Raw genomic sequence first — 15862 nt, 5'->3', positions numbered from 1 at the left:
GAAGGAATATACCTTTCAGCTGTCCACGTATATAATGTCCAACACACCCAAGCTACACAGAGTACATGGCACCAACCAAGTTTAATACTTCCAGGTACTATTCAGTATGGAAAAAAAACAAAAAACAGGCTTCAACTTGGAAATGAACTCACTTTCTAAGTAAGTTCTAAGGGAAAACATAACAGGAAACAAACAGAGCTAAACCAGTCAGGGAAAAGTAAAGATCCTATCATACATCAATTACAATTCTGGCTTTAAGCAAAAGGAAAGAAATCAAAAGATGCTGACTGAGCATCCTTTTCTCTAGAGATGTATTGTGATATTCTCTTGTAAAAAGGGACCCAAAAAAAGCCTTTAAATAAACATTTCATTTTGTAAACAGAAAGGCTTGTCAGATAACTCTAAAAAAAATTGAATGGTTCTCGTTTTACTCTAATGAAAAATAAAATAAAACCTAAAATCACAGGCTCTGCGCTCACTTGGAATTTGCATAAACCAGTAATGCCTGCTTTATTTGAATAGAGAAACAACACTAACAATGTAACTTAAGAATGCACTGAATGCAATAAGTCCTTTACTGAAAAATGTGAAAATACCACACGCTGTGAATGCTAAAATAATTAGAAATACACACATACAAAACAGCTGGCTGTGTCAGGCACCACCAACTTGCATTGTTGCTAGTATGATAAATGTCAACGCCCATGTTCAGAAACTGCCATCGCGCAACATAACCTTTGGAATTTCACAGTAGTGGTCAAACATATAAAGCTAAAGCAAAATACCAAGACCATATCTGCTTTGTGATATGAAGAGGGAAAAACTGCCTAAAACTGCCACTTTATGAAAAAATTCTACCACCCTAAATAATGAAGGAACTCAAATAAAACAACAGCAACAGCATAGAAAGGTTCTACTCTGCACCATGTTACATCCCATAACAGACTCATCCTTCCTTAATGTTACATTTGATTCTGCTGTTTAAAAACTTCCAAAATTTAATCTCTCTTAATTATCCTTCTTTAAAATTCAAAATCTAATCATTTCATACTTTTTAAGATCATTACAACTAAAAAAAAACAAGGTGGAAAGAAGACAGGGAACAAGGTAATAGTCAGCAATCTGCTACTCTCCAGAGGCTTCTGAATATGTTTTATTTGGAATATGCTTATTCAGAAAAAAATAATCTACTGAGATGACAATATATTATTCAGGTAATTGTATCTAACATATGATGCTAACTAACATTTTGATGATTAGAAAGTAAAAGGGACCCAAATATTTAGGAGCAATGACAATATTCTGTATCAACAGGCAAGGGACATTCTAGCCTCCCTATCGTCCAGCCTATAATTACACTGCAACCCGGAGTGCTGCGAAGTACAAGAGCCACTCTCTATGGCAACATGCTTCAGGTGGGGGTGGTGGTGGGGGCGGAGACAGGGCCTCAGATCTGAGAAATCATGTCTGGCTTAGTTTGCATGAAGGCTTATTTTAAATTATTATTATTTTTTTTTGCTACATTTAGTCTTACAAAGCTACTGGGTTTTGTTTATTTTCTTTTTTTCCACCTACTTCTTTCTAAGATTCTACATGGGCCAATATACACTTATATTACTAGAGTCCTACTGACTCAGAATATACTTCTGGTAAAAAAAGAGCTATATATTTGATATAGTTGAGTGTCTACCATTATAAGTGTTGACGCTGAGCATAAGCAGTCTGTGTTCGAAAATAATATTAATGACTTTGCTGTCTTGCTTTCCTTACATTATACAAATACTGAAGAATGTAAATGTCCTTGGATATCATACTACATACTACATACCATATGCTAAAAGGCAGTATTCGTTAAGAGGGAAGAATCTAAAACTATGATTCCGGGTTCAAATATCATCTCCCAGACTCACTAGCTGGACAATTGTGGGCAAGTTAGCTGAAGTCTCTGGGCCTTATTTTCCTCATTTGAAAAATGGGAATACTAGTACACACATTAAAGGATTTCTATAAGGATTCAATGACATAGTATATATAAAATGCAGAGCATAATGTCTAGAATTCAGAGCAGTAAATATCAGCTAATGTAATTATTATTAGGGTCATTCAGCTGGCCCTGCATTCATGAGATTATGACTTATACATGCATTTATACACACAAGAACATATTCACAAGTAGAGAAAACACACACACACACACACACATATATATGTGTATATATATACATATATATATATATATATATATGTATATATATATACACACACACATACATACACTTAGAGCGAATTCTATTTGGTCATAGCCATCCAACTATCCAAAAGAAAAGAAAGCTGCAAATTTGCTGAGGCTGCTACAATTTAAAATGCTTCATGTTCAGTCAATTTTTGAAATGCTGTCTTAAGAAATTCAGCAATTACAGGGAATCTGGGCAAAATTCTGCAAGAACAGCTTTTTTCTAAATGTATTTCCAATATGAATTTGATTATTAATCTAACATTAGCATATCTTTTACATATTGTGCCATATTCTCACTGTAGCTAATTTGCTATTTGGTTATATAATATGAAATCTTAAGAAATTAATACTCTTCTAGGACATGAAGAAGCTTACAGGACAGGTTTCTTAAAACAAGGCTTAAATCCTAAGCAAGCAAGTGGCAGTTCCCATGAGCACATGCTCTACAGCAAAACAAAAACACTAACTCAAAGTTAAAAAATGTTTTAGTAATGGCAAAACATGTTCCAGTAATACGAAACATGTTCCAGTAATATGAAACCTAAATGAAGAAAGTAAAAAATAATGGGACATAACAATACATGGATTTGAATCTCTATCTTTACATTCATACACAGGGATGTTTCATAATGTACATAGTTTTTAAATCACTGCCCTTCAAAAGTATGACTTTCATTTATGATTGTATCTATGTTTCTTAAGTGCTACAAGTACCAGTATTCAGCTTTACATCCTTTGTTCTATCCCGGTTAGTATTTTATTATCTGCATCCTATTTGCTGCCTGAATGAGCCTTTTCCCAGACTTCCCTGTCATCCGTCCTTTATTTCATCAATTAAAAAGGGATCTCAACACTGAATTCAATTTTGTTCTTTGATTTAAAACATTTCACAAGACAGAAATGGCAAGCTCACCAAAGATTATTTGATGCAACACTAATTACCTTAAATACAATACCAATGAAAGGAAATACTGCAATTTCGATAATTAGTAGAGAATAGAAAAGTAATTTTAATTCAGTACAAAAATGTTGAGTTTCTTTCCTAAGTGTCCTTGTTTGAAGTAGAGGAGAAGGTACATGGAGACATTCTAAGTCTAGGAGATTGGATATGACTATTAAGAACTTTACTGGTTAGTGAGACTTAAAAAAAATTAACTTTATTTAAAAAACATGATTTCTCGGGGCGCCTGGGTGGCTCAGTCAGTTGGGCGTCCGACTTCAGCTCAGGTCATGATCTCACGGTCCGTGAGTTTTAGCCCAGCGTCGGGATCTGTGCTGACAGCTCAGAGCCTGGAGCCTGCTTCGGATTCTGTGTCTCCCTCTCTCTTTGACCCTCCCCCATTCATGCTCTGTCTCTGTCTCAAAAATAAATAAACATTAAAAAAAATAAAAAACAAACAAACACGATTTCTCTTTCCTTGTTATAAATTTATCTCTAGAATGATACTTCTCTTCCTAGACTTGGTAAGGGCCTGAAGGAGGTGAGATTGAGGGGGCTGTCACAGAAGGATCAAAACAGGAGTGCCTGGGTGACTCAGTCAGTTAAGTGTCCAACCCTTGATTTCAGCTAAGGTCATGATCCAAGGGTCATGGGATCGAACCTCATGTAGGGATCCACAATGAACATGGAGTCTGCTTAAGATTCTCTCCCTCCCTCTCTCTCTCCCTCCCTCCCTCCCTCTGCCCTGCTCAGGCTCTCTCTCCTTCTCAAAAAAAAAAAAAAAAAGATCAAAATAAAATATGTAAGAGATGTAAGAGAAAAGCAGTTAAACAAGGGAAAGCCATGAATTTTCACATGAACAGCCACATACATAAGCTTTCCACTTACTGACAGTATTACCATCCTGCAATGTCCCCATCTAACCACGGCATCTCCTTTCCTCTTGCACACACAATTCAGAATCTGCCAGTGTGGCAGCAATAGCTAACATTTACTGAGTGACTATAACGGGTCACTCATTGTACCATGTGCTTTCAACTTCTCACCTCACTTAATCCTCAGGTCATTCCCATGTGAAAGGTACTATTATTTTCCACATTTTCTAGAGAAGAAAGTCGAGATTCAGGGAAGAAAAGTGTCTTGCCAAGAGTTGCAAGAATTCAAGCCAGGGTATCTCAAAGCCTGGAGGCCAATCTTACAACCATTCCCTCCCATCACCATCTCAGGGCAAGGATGCAGAATTCAAGACTGCTTATGTAATATCAAGATGATACTGCAAAATTAACCAAACACTCACTGATGGACATTCTTGCTCAAAGTAAGCCACAATTACTGTTTTTCTTATTTGTAACTTAATGCATCTCAGTAACAAGAAAGAAATTATCTATTTATTTTTTTACATCAGCTATCAGTTAGACATGAGACCACAGAGGCATTATTCTCAACATATGCAATGCATTTATGAACCCAGTATGTTTACTATAAACCTTACTCAAGAAAATCTTAGTATAAGTTTTTATGATTCCAAGGACATTTTCCCTCTTCTTTTTTACATCGAAGTTCTCAGCCAAGCCTCTCCTAGTTTTCAGCATAGAGTAAAATTAGTGTGAGAATATTATGGAAGTGGTTGAACGTAGGACACGTCTGTTGCTTTCTGATTGCTGTGTTCTTATCTACTTTTCTTTCTCCACATAACACCTTAAGAAGGTAGAACAAAGAACAAATGCCAGCTCTCTTACCTGTTTAAGAGCCTTTTTGGTGTGTTGTTGAAAGGAAGACACTAACTTGCTCTGCACTGCTGTGTTAGCAAGGCTTGAATCTCGAGTGGAAGATGCTTCATCAGTTACCTGCTTTGCACAAACTAGAGACACAGAGAGATAATGATATTACTAATTTGAATTCCTTTTTTTATACCCACTGTAATTAACTCACTTGGAGCTTCTCTCCAATTGAGAATGGATACCTAAAATAAAGCCAAATAGCACAGTAAAAAGAAGAGTATCTAGATTTGAGAGAAGAAATCGGTTAACAACTGTGTGGCCACAGTTTCATGTAACCTCTCTACACCTCCGTTTCCTTACCCACTAATTGATGATAATTTCTATGTCATGGGGCTGTTGTGTGGACATAAAAAAGAAAAACATAACATGTGCCTCAAGACTTGGGCAATGCATAGTATTTTTGAAGAAACAATGTAAACTAACGAAACTGTTTCAAATCTACCAACCTCCATGTTGTTCTTCAATTTACCAGCCCTCCTTCTACAGACTCTATGGCCTACTGTGACACGTTTACCTTCTCCTATGGGCCAAGACATCTACCATGGAGAAGGAAAAATAAAATCCGAGATTCTGGATGTCAATTTAAGACAACTGTGTTCAAGGAAACCGTGCCCTCTTTAGATTACCACGTACTCTGCCCACTTGTACCACAGTCAAGCTTTCCTGTCACCTATTCTACAGAGGACATTTTCTTCAAAAAGGCTGCAGAAGAGCCAATGTCTTGCTGTCATGGGTGACAAAGGCCCACATTCACTTTCTTCTCTATGATGCCTGGATTATAGCTAGAACTCTTCTTCAGTCCTCAAACCTTCCACCCGAGAGAGAAGGTCAACCACTGAGTAACTTCGGCAGCAGCACGGACGCTGGCCCTTTTCTATGCACAACAGAGGGGAAAGAGCTATTTGGAAAATCAAAGTAAGGAAGCACTGTAATTAGTGGCAGAATGGAGGCACATGTCAAAGGCAGGAGGCAAGAGGAAGTTAGATGGAAAAAAATAACTTGAGAACATATTGGAAAAGCTCAAAATATGACTTTTTAAGGGCACCAGGGTTAACATTAATCCAAGAAAATTTCCAAGGAACAGTAACTTGAGAGGATTCTGACCTGAGCTCTAGAGGCAGGTGGAGGAGTAAAAATTGTTCTAGTCAAAAATGGAAGCATATGCACGTGCATAGTGTTGAGAACACTAAAGCTGCTTTAGATAGACTCAAGCACATGCTGCCTAGAAATTAAAAATGTGGCTCATGAAAGAGAATGTTAGGAAAAAAAAGAATTAGTCAAGTTTTTTTTTAATACAGAAATTAATCAAGGTACTGATTACTAAACAAAATGAACAAGTTTTGGACCAAGAAATAATTGTTAGTTATTAATGCCAAGCACTTTACATATGTGATCTCATTTCACCCTTGCCACTTCCTTGCTGCTTCCTTGCAAGATGGAAAGGCATTGTCTCTGTTTTTGAGAGAGAAAACTAGAGCTTAGAGAGGCTCAACTACTTGTCAATAGTATCACAGCCAACAAAATAGCAGAGATGGGAGCCTGGGCCAGACCCATAGTTTCCCACTTAAAATATTCGGCCTCAAAGCCCCACAACTGATGCAAAAACTTAGTGTCTAAAGAAGTTTAATTTAGTTGCATCCTGTTGAAAGTGCTGTAACAGGAAGTTAATAAGGGCAGGGAGATCAAGTCATTTAGTCACCGACATGAAAAAACATGAGAGCGAACGGCCCAGAGAGTACTAGGGTTGAAGACGCAAAAGTATTTGCCCATGGATGGAGTCAGAGAAGCCCCTGAATTAAAGATCAGGTGATACCATACGACATTTTTCCTTAAAACACTCTAAACGTTGTAGTTAAGAAACATTTTATAACACTGCTTGCATGAACTATGTCTCCTAGGTTTTTCTCCCTGAAATGATCACTTAAATCTTAACACACTGCCAAATCTTACTCAAGAAAGATTAGAAATCAATCATCGGTTTACATTCCAAAGATAAATTGACTTTTATGGTGATTATACACATGGTCTTTTCGATGTTCTGAGGTCTCTATGAAGTGTAACAAACCGGGAACTGAGAGGAATGTGGCCAACAGGTCAAATGATGCCAACTACACGGGCCTCAAAGCCGAGCCACAAGCAAAGTGGGCATTAACAAATGCGTTTCATTACTTCACGTTCTTAGAGTAGTATTTCCACCTAGACAAATGGAAACTTACTGATTAGTTAAAAAGGAGAACAAAACGCAGATTTTGGATTTTAGGGAATTGGATTTTAGGGAATTTATGGAAAACAGGAGAATGCTTCTGCATATTGAACATCTACACAAATTTACCAATTTGCTTATTAGGAAGTACTTTTATTCCTAAGTCTTTCAAAGGTAAACTCCAGTGAGGCAGGATCAAAAAATGACAAATTCTGGGGCACCTGGGTGGCTCAGTTGATTAAGTGTCCAACTCTTGATTTCAGCTCAGGTCCTGATCTCTCGGTCATAGGATCGAGCCCCACATGCAGCTCTACACTGAGCATGCAGCCTGCTTGGAATTCTCTCTCTCCCTCTCTCTCTGTCCCTCCCAATAAAAATTTTTAATTTTTTTTAAATGACAAATACCGAATTAGTACGTATGTAATTGAAGCCTGCTATTCCCCTCATATTCTTCTGACTGCAGCAATAAGCAGTACACAGCTCTCCTTCCTGAGGATGACAGGTACCTTACAACTCACTCTATTTCTCTCTGACCTAGAAAGTCACTGAATATCATGATACCTATTTCAGTATCAGAAAATATATTGCATTGTTGGATTTAAATTCACTACTGCACTATGTCAATAGTGATTCACATGTATTTTGTGCTTCCAAAAGGAAGATTCTGTTCAACTTAAAGCCCAGAATTTCAGATGGAGGGCAGGGCGATAAAACGAAACAGCATCAAGGAATCCTACGAAGTTTTTTTCTCAAAATGACTCATTTTCCTTCCACTAAATTCTATTTTGCTCTATCTTCCAGTCCATCCTACACTCGAGAGAAGCATCATGAGGACTCCTTCCTATATAGTTTATTTCCTCCCTGATCCCCTCTTCTGGAACTTGCTCCTATCTCCTGGGACAAAACCATTTTTTCCCCTAATTATTTATTTCTAGTAACATAATTATAGAATCTTTAAAAAAGTAAATACAATAGTGGGGGCACCTGGGTGGCTCAGTCGGTTAAGCATCAGCTCAGGTCATGATCTCACGGTCCGTGAGTTTGAGCCCCACTTTGGGCTCTATGCTGACAGCTCAGAGCCTGGAGCCTGCTCCAGACTCTGTGTCTCCCTCTCTCTTTCTGACCCTCCCCTGCTCACGCTTTCTCTGTCTCTGAAAAAATGAATAAACATTTAAAAAAAATTTTTTTTAAGTAAATAAAATAGAAAATAAAATCTCTAAGTGAGTGTTCCTTTGGGTTAAAAAAACCAAATACCTTATTTTTAAGGAAAAACATCAAGAATAAAATGAACAAAGACAGGAAAGACTAAAATGCCCAATGCAGTGCATCCATAAGCTCCAAACAATGCACCTGCATGTGTGGTGTGTACGTGCCTGTGTGTGCTGTGTGTGTATATGTGTGCACTGACAAAAATAGACCCTTAGCACGCGCATATGAGGATTTTATTCATTCTTCTGCCATGTATCTGGTGAGGGTGGCTGAATCGAAAAACACTCACTAAGTAGCTGGATTGTGGAGGTTCACGCAGATTCATATTCTGACAAAACACACGGTTTTCACTTTTAATTCTTGCAGCTTTCTTAATAACAGATGTGATAAATAAATAATACAGGGCTCATTTTAAACAGTTGCCTGAATATTTATATAAGGGACTGAGCCTGGCCTATGAAATACAAGCCAAAGAAAAACTAATGTTAAAGGAAGGACCAGGGGAAATCCCTTGTATGTGAAATTATAACAGAAACCAGGAAACTGAAGAATTAGGGCAGATGTTTTATCCAATAAATATCAAACACTGACAAGCAGCTTAGAAAGTGATATGTTCTTGGTATTCAAAAACGAATGCAGATTTTTTTCCCCCTAACTTCACTGGCATGATCACAAAATGAATGTCAGGATTTATACCTCAAAACCCTCCAAGACTGCCTGCCCTTCCCATAGGTGGAAAAACCAAAGACAAGAAGACATTTTTTTAAAAGGTACAGAAGTATTATTTCTGTCTACGATTTGCTTGGCTGCCAAAACTAGGCAAAGCCAAAGACATACTTAAATGCTCATCTGCTAGCTTTAAATTCAAACAGGTAATGAGATTATCAGTATTTGTTTGTCAACCACTTCCAATCTCACTAACACTCACATTCCCAAAGCCCTCATTCAAAATATTCTACTTAGAAGGCTCAGGAGCAAAGAGAAAGGGAGGATTACAGGTCATCATGAAACAGTCCTGAAGGCTGGAGCAACTAACTGGTGACTGGCCAGCAAGACTGGATTTCTGACTCTAGAGTCTCCATGCTGTCCTCCTCTCTCCCCTTTGTCATTCACCATTCAACTTGAAGATGAAATTGAATAGAAAATACGGGTTAGGGCTCCTATTTTTAAAGCTGCGTGACAGAGAGAAGGTATAGGACATTCTCCCCACAATGTAATTACTAATCCACTGAAAAGGGTACAGGAGGGCTTCGACCTTTAAACCGAGACCTAAAGAAGGGAGAAAACAGAATGCAACCTTGACTTTGTCTCTCTTTCTAGTTTCACATCTTGTCTGCCTCCCCAACTCCCATCGTCTCGGATCCAGCCAACTGAGACCCTGTGGTATTTCCTGAACACAGTGACTTGCTGTATTTACTGTGCTTGCTCTAATCATTCGTCATTCGAATCCCCTTCTCCATCTCTTCGCCTAGCAAATTCACCTTGGCAGACCAAACTCAAACAGCTTCCCCCAAAGCCTTCCTGACTGTGCCAGTCTCCGAGGTAGGCTTACTCCTCCTTCCTCCATGTTTCCTTGGAACTTAGTGTATGAATTCATGGCATTCACCGCAACTGGTGCTTCTGCCTGCCTCACCACCCACAGCTTCAGCAACTCAGGACTTACTTATGTGCAAAGACAGGCACAGAGCAGTTGATCTATAAAAGTTTATTACACTAAACTGTGAAATTTGATTTTCATTATATTTATCTAAAGTATCTATTTTTAATGTTAACTTTCAATTACGGCTTTTTAAATTTTTAATGTTTGTTTATTTTTGACAGAGAGACAGACAGAGCATGAGCGGGGGAGGGGCAGAGAGAGAGAGAGAGGGAGACACAGAATGTGAAGCAGGCTCCAGGCTCCGAGCTGTCAGCACAGAGCCCAACGTGGGGCTCAAGCTCAGGAATGGTGAGATCGTGATCTAGGCTGAAGTCAGGTCACTTAACCAACTGAGCCACCCAGGCACCCCCAATTATGGCTTTTAATAAGAATTCGTGAATGGGGATGTCAGCAAAGTACAGTTTATTGTTATGGAAAAGCATATACAAGAAGTGAATTTTTTTTTTTTTTTTATCTTAGGAAATTGTTTGTAATTATCCTAAAGTCAATTAGGGAAAATATGAAAACCAAACCACAAAACATCCTATGAAGGTCAGTGGAAAGTCATATGACCTGCCATTCAATGCAGATAAATTCCCTTCTGCCATCCTTACTTGTTGCCTTATTTTAAAAGGAAAGTCACAGTTTGGAGGTTTTGCATAGTGGAATAAAAATAAAGATAATTTAAAAGTCAAAATTAGAAATCACAATGCTTACTTAAAATGGCAGGAGCTATAGGAGGGCAGAACTACAACACAGACCAGGATCTGTGCACAATACAGTCACTGCAACAAAGATATTAATTGCTGTATCCCACTAAACCACACAGTAAGTAATAGGCTATCAGAGGTAACTGGTGTTTGAAGGTCTAACTCAGGCAGGAAGAAGAGCAAGCAGCCTTTGATCCATTCCATTTCTATCAGTTCTCCCTCCAATTACTCCCTTTCAATTTTCTGATCAAACTAGATGCTCTCAAATCAAAACAGTTTTCTGTAGAAATAATCCTGCTATACACTATAAGCTTAATACAGGTTTTATAAATAAACAATTTAAATTGAAGAGCACAGAGTATGTTAGGGATAACACAGTGACACATGGTTAGAATTCAATCACATTTCAAAAGAGAACGAAGTCTTAGAGGAAGCTTATTTATGAATCATTCATTTGGTCGCAAAACTTTTACTGAACACCTTCACGCCAAGCGCTGTTTAAAATGCAGGGGGAAAGCAGTGAATAAAACCCAACACCTGACTTTGAGATGATAAAGCTTTTTAAAAATGTATTTTTTCTAAGAACAAGGATATAAAAATATTAATTCTATGTGAGGAAAACCAAGTGTACGAAAACCTACCAGTGATAACTAAAATTTGCTCTGAAAGATCGGTAAGTAAATAATTCAAAAGTATCCCCACATGACAAATAATAAAAAAAGCTTATGTTTGGATTATGTGTGTTTTATGTATCATACTTACATTTGAAATTGTTCATATCAGACGTTCCAGATATACATGGCAACAAAATACATGCCAAAAACTTTTAAATAACTTAATGAGGACCAGGCAAATCCATTTGACCCCCAAATCACATCCATTTGACTCCATTTCTTTCAGAGAAGAGGTAATTCCTTAATTATTTTTGGATCCAGACTAAGGAGAACTCCCCTCTCTAAAAGCATTCCTTATTGCAAGATGGGTATAGATATCTGGATTTAAACAACTTCCCTCATTGCAATAAAAGACAAAACTCAAAGTGTATGAGTTGCCAAGAAAGGCCAGCAATTAGATAGAGAAACACTAGCAATAAAATAAAGGAAACAGCAATTTTTCCCTAAGAAAATTTCAAGGGAGAAATTGTCTACTAAACACTGTAGGTATTGATACTTGATAATATTTGCACTATCATCTATGAGTAAGATATAGCTAATATAACTGAAATTTTTACTGTATCATTAGCTCAAAAATGCCCTCTCTTTAGTCAGAAGAGGTTTGCAGAAAAGGGAGCAAAATAAAACAAAGGGAATGGTGAATCATATGATAATAACGCTAGCAATGTCTATCAGTGACAACACGCTCCAACAAGATGTAATCAGGCTGATATCATAGGCTGTAAGTGATGCTCCTCTGATATTATGGAACTGGACAGACGGCAATTTCATTGCAATGTCTGTAAATGGTTCACAGATATTTCGGTTTGCCCTGGACACGACACTGAAGCTCCACAGGTAACTAGGAGGAACATTTGCGCACTGAAGGTACAACTATGGGAATCCCTTCTATGGGCACTCAATTTATCACCAGAGCCTTTCAGTTACACTAATATCTCTGGATATCCATAAAAAAATATCCCTTTATAGTCAAAAGAGAAACTCAAACCAGAAATAAGGATTTAATAGGAAAAGCACTTCTATAGGTACTAGCCTTTCACCACCTAATCCATTCCTACCACAGAACCAATATAAATTCCTTTCTCAGAATTAGGGAGAATAATAACACAATGAGCTGCCTGAATGGGGGGGAAACAGTAGAAGCTATTTCTTTTACACTACACAACACCTGTGATCTTCTACACTGTATAAGGTTCTTGAAACATCTACACAGAAATACAGCAAAATCCACTTAGGAAATGAGAAATATCAAGAAGCAGGCAGGGAGAATATCATTAAAACGTTGGTACAGGTCAAGGGTAAATGTTTCCTTCACTCGTGGGCATCACGACTAAGTACTTTATACTTTGACACATAAAAGATAACTCCAGTACACAATAAAAAGGGAGCTAGATAAGGCACCGAGGTGGTTTGCTGAGAAATGGTTATACACTGTTGCTTTAAAAAGGAGAGAATGGATAATCTGGCATCAATGAAAAAAAGTGCTTTACTCTTTAAAGAATAGGTGCTTTGTTCCTATATACTAATTATAAACTAATAAATCAGATAGAAGCTTCACTAGTTAATATGAGTAACTGAGGGAATACCTTTAATTCTGGTTTTATTTGAGAGGGAGTTTGCTTTTATTATGAGATCATACTCTCTTTCCAATCTTTATATTATGAAATACTTTTCTCATAGCATGAGAAAAGAAGGGAAAAGTACACTTAAATGGGTCATTTTATCTGCACTTAGAAAACTTCCTTTTCTTCCATGACTCTAGGCTATTAAAAGTGACCAAAATCCATTTATACAGGAACAAAGTCCACAGTTCAAGGGGAAGTATGTAACAAAAAGAAGTCCCTAATGGGTAAAAGAAATGAAAAATAGTATCCATAAGTAATGTTTAAAAGAGCTGGGATAAGTTATTTGGAGGAGATGAAGGGGGTGGGGTCTAGATGATGCTCAGCTGTTCTCCATCACCAGAGAGTTAAAAAAACAACAGGGAATGAGTTTAATTAAAAGCAAAAAAAAAAAAAAATCAGCATAAGGAAAAAATTCTTGACTCTAAAGCTTATCAACAAAGAGACAAATATAAAGGAGACTGAGAGATTCCTATCCCTCTGGACACTTACTATTAGAATAATGTCTAATTGAATTGACTGGTTTAAGTCAAATGCTGGCTTGAGAGCCAGGCTGCATGAACTCGAAGTCATGAATGCTGTGGGTTGGGATGAGAGAAGGAAGAATAAGAAAGAGGAGGCAGAGGAGCCTTGATATCCTGCCAATGGTCATTTCTGACTGTGAAGAGTATTCTCTTTCCCCCGTATTTCCTTCCATACGTAACTAAAACAATATAATTTTCATATACTTAAGTTTCTCTAGGCCACCAATGTAGAACAGGTGTCTCCAAGAGCTAACAAAGCTGTTGAGGAAAAAGAAATGTGAAAGAGAAGACCAATTAGCTTAACCTAAGAAAAGCAAGAGACCTGGTCCAGTCATTGAAAGCGTCATCTGCAAGATTCCCTCATCTGCCAGATTCATTCTAGGAATGGCTGTCAGGTAGAAATTAATCATGAACACAGAGGCTATCCTATGTAAAACCACACAGGAGCAATCACAGACTAGCTACTGAAAAATCTCCAGCAAGACCAGACCAATACCACCACAAGGAAAAAGACACCACTTACATTAGCAAAATCTTCCAAAGTTGCTCAAGACACTGCCTTCACAGCTCCACCGTCCCCTCATTTTCTTCTCCCCAACCCCTTATATAAAATTGTCACTGATAAACTGTCAGTGTGACTGCTCCCTGAGGGCACCTACAGCTTCATTAGTACACTTCTCACTTCCTCCAGGAAGCTCCTCATCTGTATGTAATTGATGTCTCAACAGAGATCCTATCCACACACTTCAGGCCATCTTAAAGCACTTTTCACTTCTGAAAAAAGACCCCTTAAACTGTGGCCTCTGAGCCAACGAAAACAAAGAGTGAGCTGAATAATGTTTCATTAAGTTAACACAACTCTGCCAAGAATCATACAATCAGAAACCCACTTATAAAGCTGGCCATAAAGAATAATGAAAAAAGACCATATAAAATTCTTCAAATGTTGGAATCATTATTTACCCTGGGATCTAAGGGCTAAAACATAGGATATATGTTCTCTATAATTTTTCTCCTAAATAGAGACTTTTAAAATACTAATTCCCCTGCTAGAGTGCTGCTTCCTCCCTGAAAGCCATTAGGGTTAATAACAAGCAGAACCTTTTTTGATCTCTGTGGATGAAAATTGTACATTCTCCAGTTTTTTCCTTTTAAATAGTAGGATGGTTGCTTTTGATTTTAAACATGCAATATAAATTAGGGCCACGAAAAGAGAAATTCATTTTTTTCTTGTTAATAACAAGTTATAAATAGAAGGTGAAGAGAGTGAAGGCTCTGTAGTGATACGATCATTTCATATAAAATATGTATGGGTTCTGCAGCCAGCAATGCACTGTAAGTCAACTTAATATGTGTGAGCAAACTCATGATATACCAATGTATTATCCTCAGAAAACAACTCAGACACAAATATACCCATAAATCTCTGACTAAAATAGCCCATAAAATTCAAAATATTTTCTTTGGGTGACATAGATCTATACTTATATTGGCATAAATGGTCATGGGTTGTCAACAAAGATATATCAAGTGATTCACCTAAATCACTCTTCAATCTCTATAGCTAAAGCCTGTAAAATCTGAAGAGTTTACCTTCTTGAGTCTGCATGTCTAATTCTTATTAACTTGACAAACTGTTTAGTAGGAGTCAAAGAAACGTAACTATAGTTCTGTGTCTTGTAAATTCTATAATCGATAATATACCACTTTTGCCACTCTGTAAAATTTTCAACAGAACTTTAAAACAAAATACCTTGGCAAAAGATCACCCATTTAATAAGAATGTTTCTCTGGCCAACTGACTGCAAGAGGAGGACTAAAGCATTACTGTTATTATCTCAAATCTAAAGATTCAAATATTACTGACTGGAATCAAGCTGCTAAGATTTCTTATTACCACTTTTTTGTAAGGGCTTTTTAAAACAAATACAAATTTAAAATATATTAAAAATACTTAAAAAATATTTCTCTGCTTACCCCCTTTAATGGTGCAGTGGATGTCAGTTGATCTTTATTCATTTGAAATAACTCTATAATAGCTTATTCTCTGGATTGCCACAAGGCGATGTTACCGATTGATAGTTATTATTCACATCAACACTTCCGGCTCTTTCATCCCAAAGGAGGAATGAGAGAGGAGAAGAAAAAAACCAGATGGTGGGACCCTCCCCTTTCCCTCCCCCTCTCCCCTCTGCCCTGGCTCCCAGGTCCACACATCCCCACCTTCACTCTCTGATTATATTTTCAAAGTATATTTGTACAGCTGTAAGAAGTGCAGAACTTGCATCCATTCTAACTTCTGGTTCAAATATGTATTAGAAACA

The 15862-nt window shown here is 37.4% G+C and overlaps 1 protein-coding gene across 1 annotated transcript in view; it reads right to left on the bottom strand.

Moving 5' to 3' along the window:
* Positions 1–15862, bottom strand: part of ASXL3 (ASXL transcriptional regulator 3) — a 175687-nt gene that overhangs the window by 86218 nt on the left and 73607 nt on the right. Inside the window, exon 6 of the mRNA XM_053902545.1 lies at positions 4916–5037. Within this exon, the coding sequence (XP_053758520.1) occupies positions 4916–5037 (122 nt within the window). The remainder of the gene's footprint in view (positions 1–4915; positions 5038–15862) is intronic.

The sequence above is a fragment of the Panthera pardus genome, unplaced genomic scaffold (genome assembly GCF_024362965.1).
Source record: "Panthera pardus isolate Hobbes unplaced genomic scaffold, ASM2436296v1 HiC_scaffold_15, whole genome shotgun sequence".
Classification (NCBI taxonomy): domain Eukaryota; kingdom Metazoa; phylum Chordata; class Mammalia; order Carnivora; family Felidae; genus Panthera; species Panthera pardus.
This window is presented reverse-complemented; position numbering and strand designations above follow the sequence as displayed.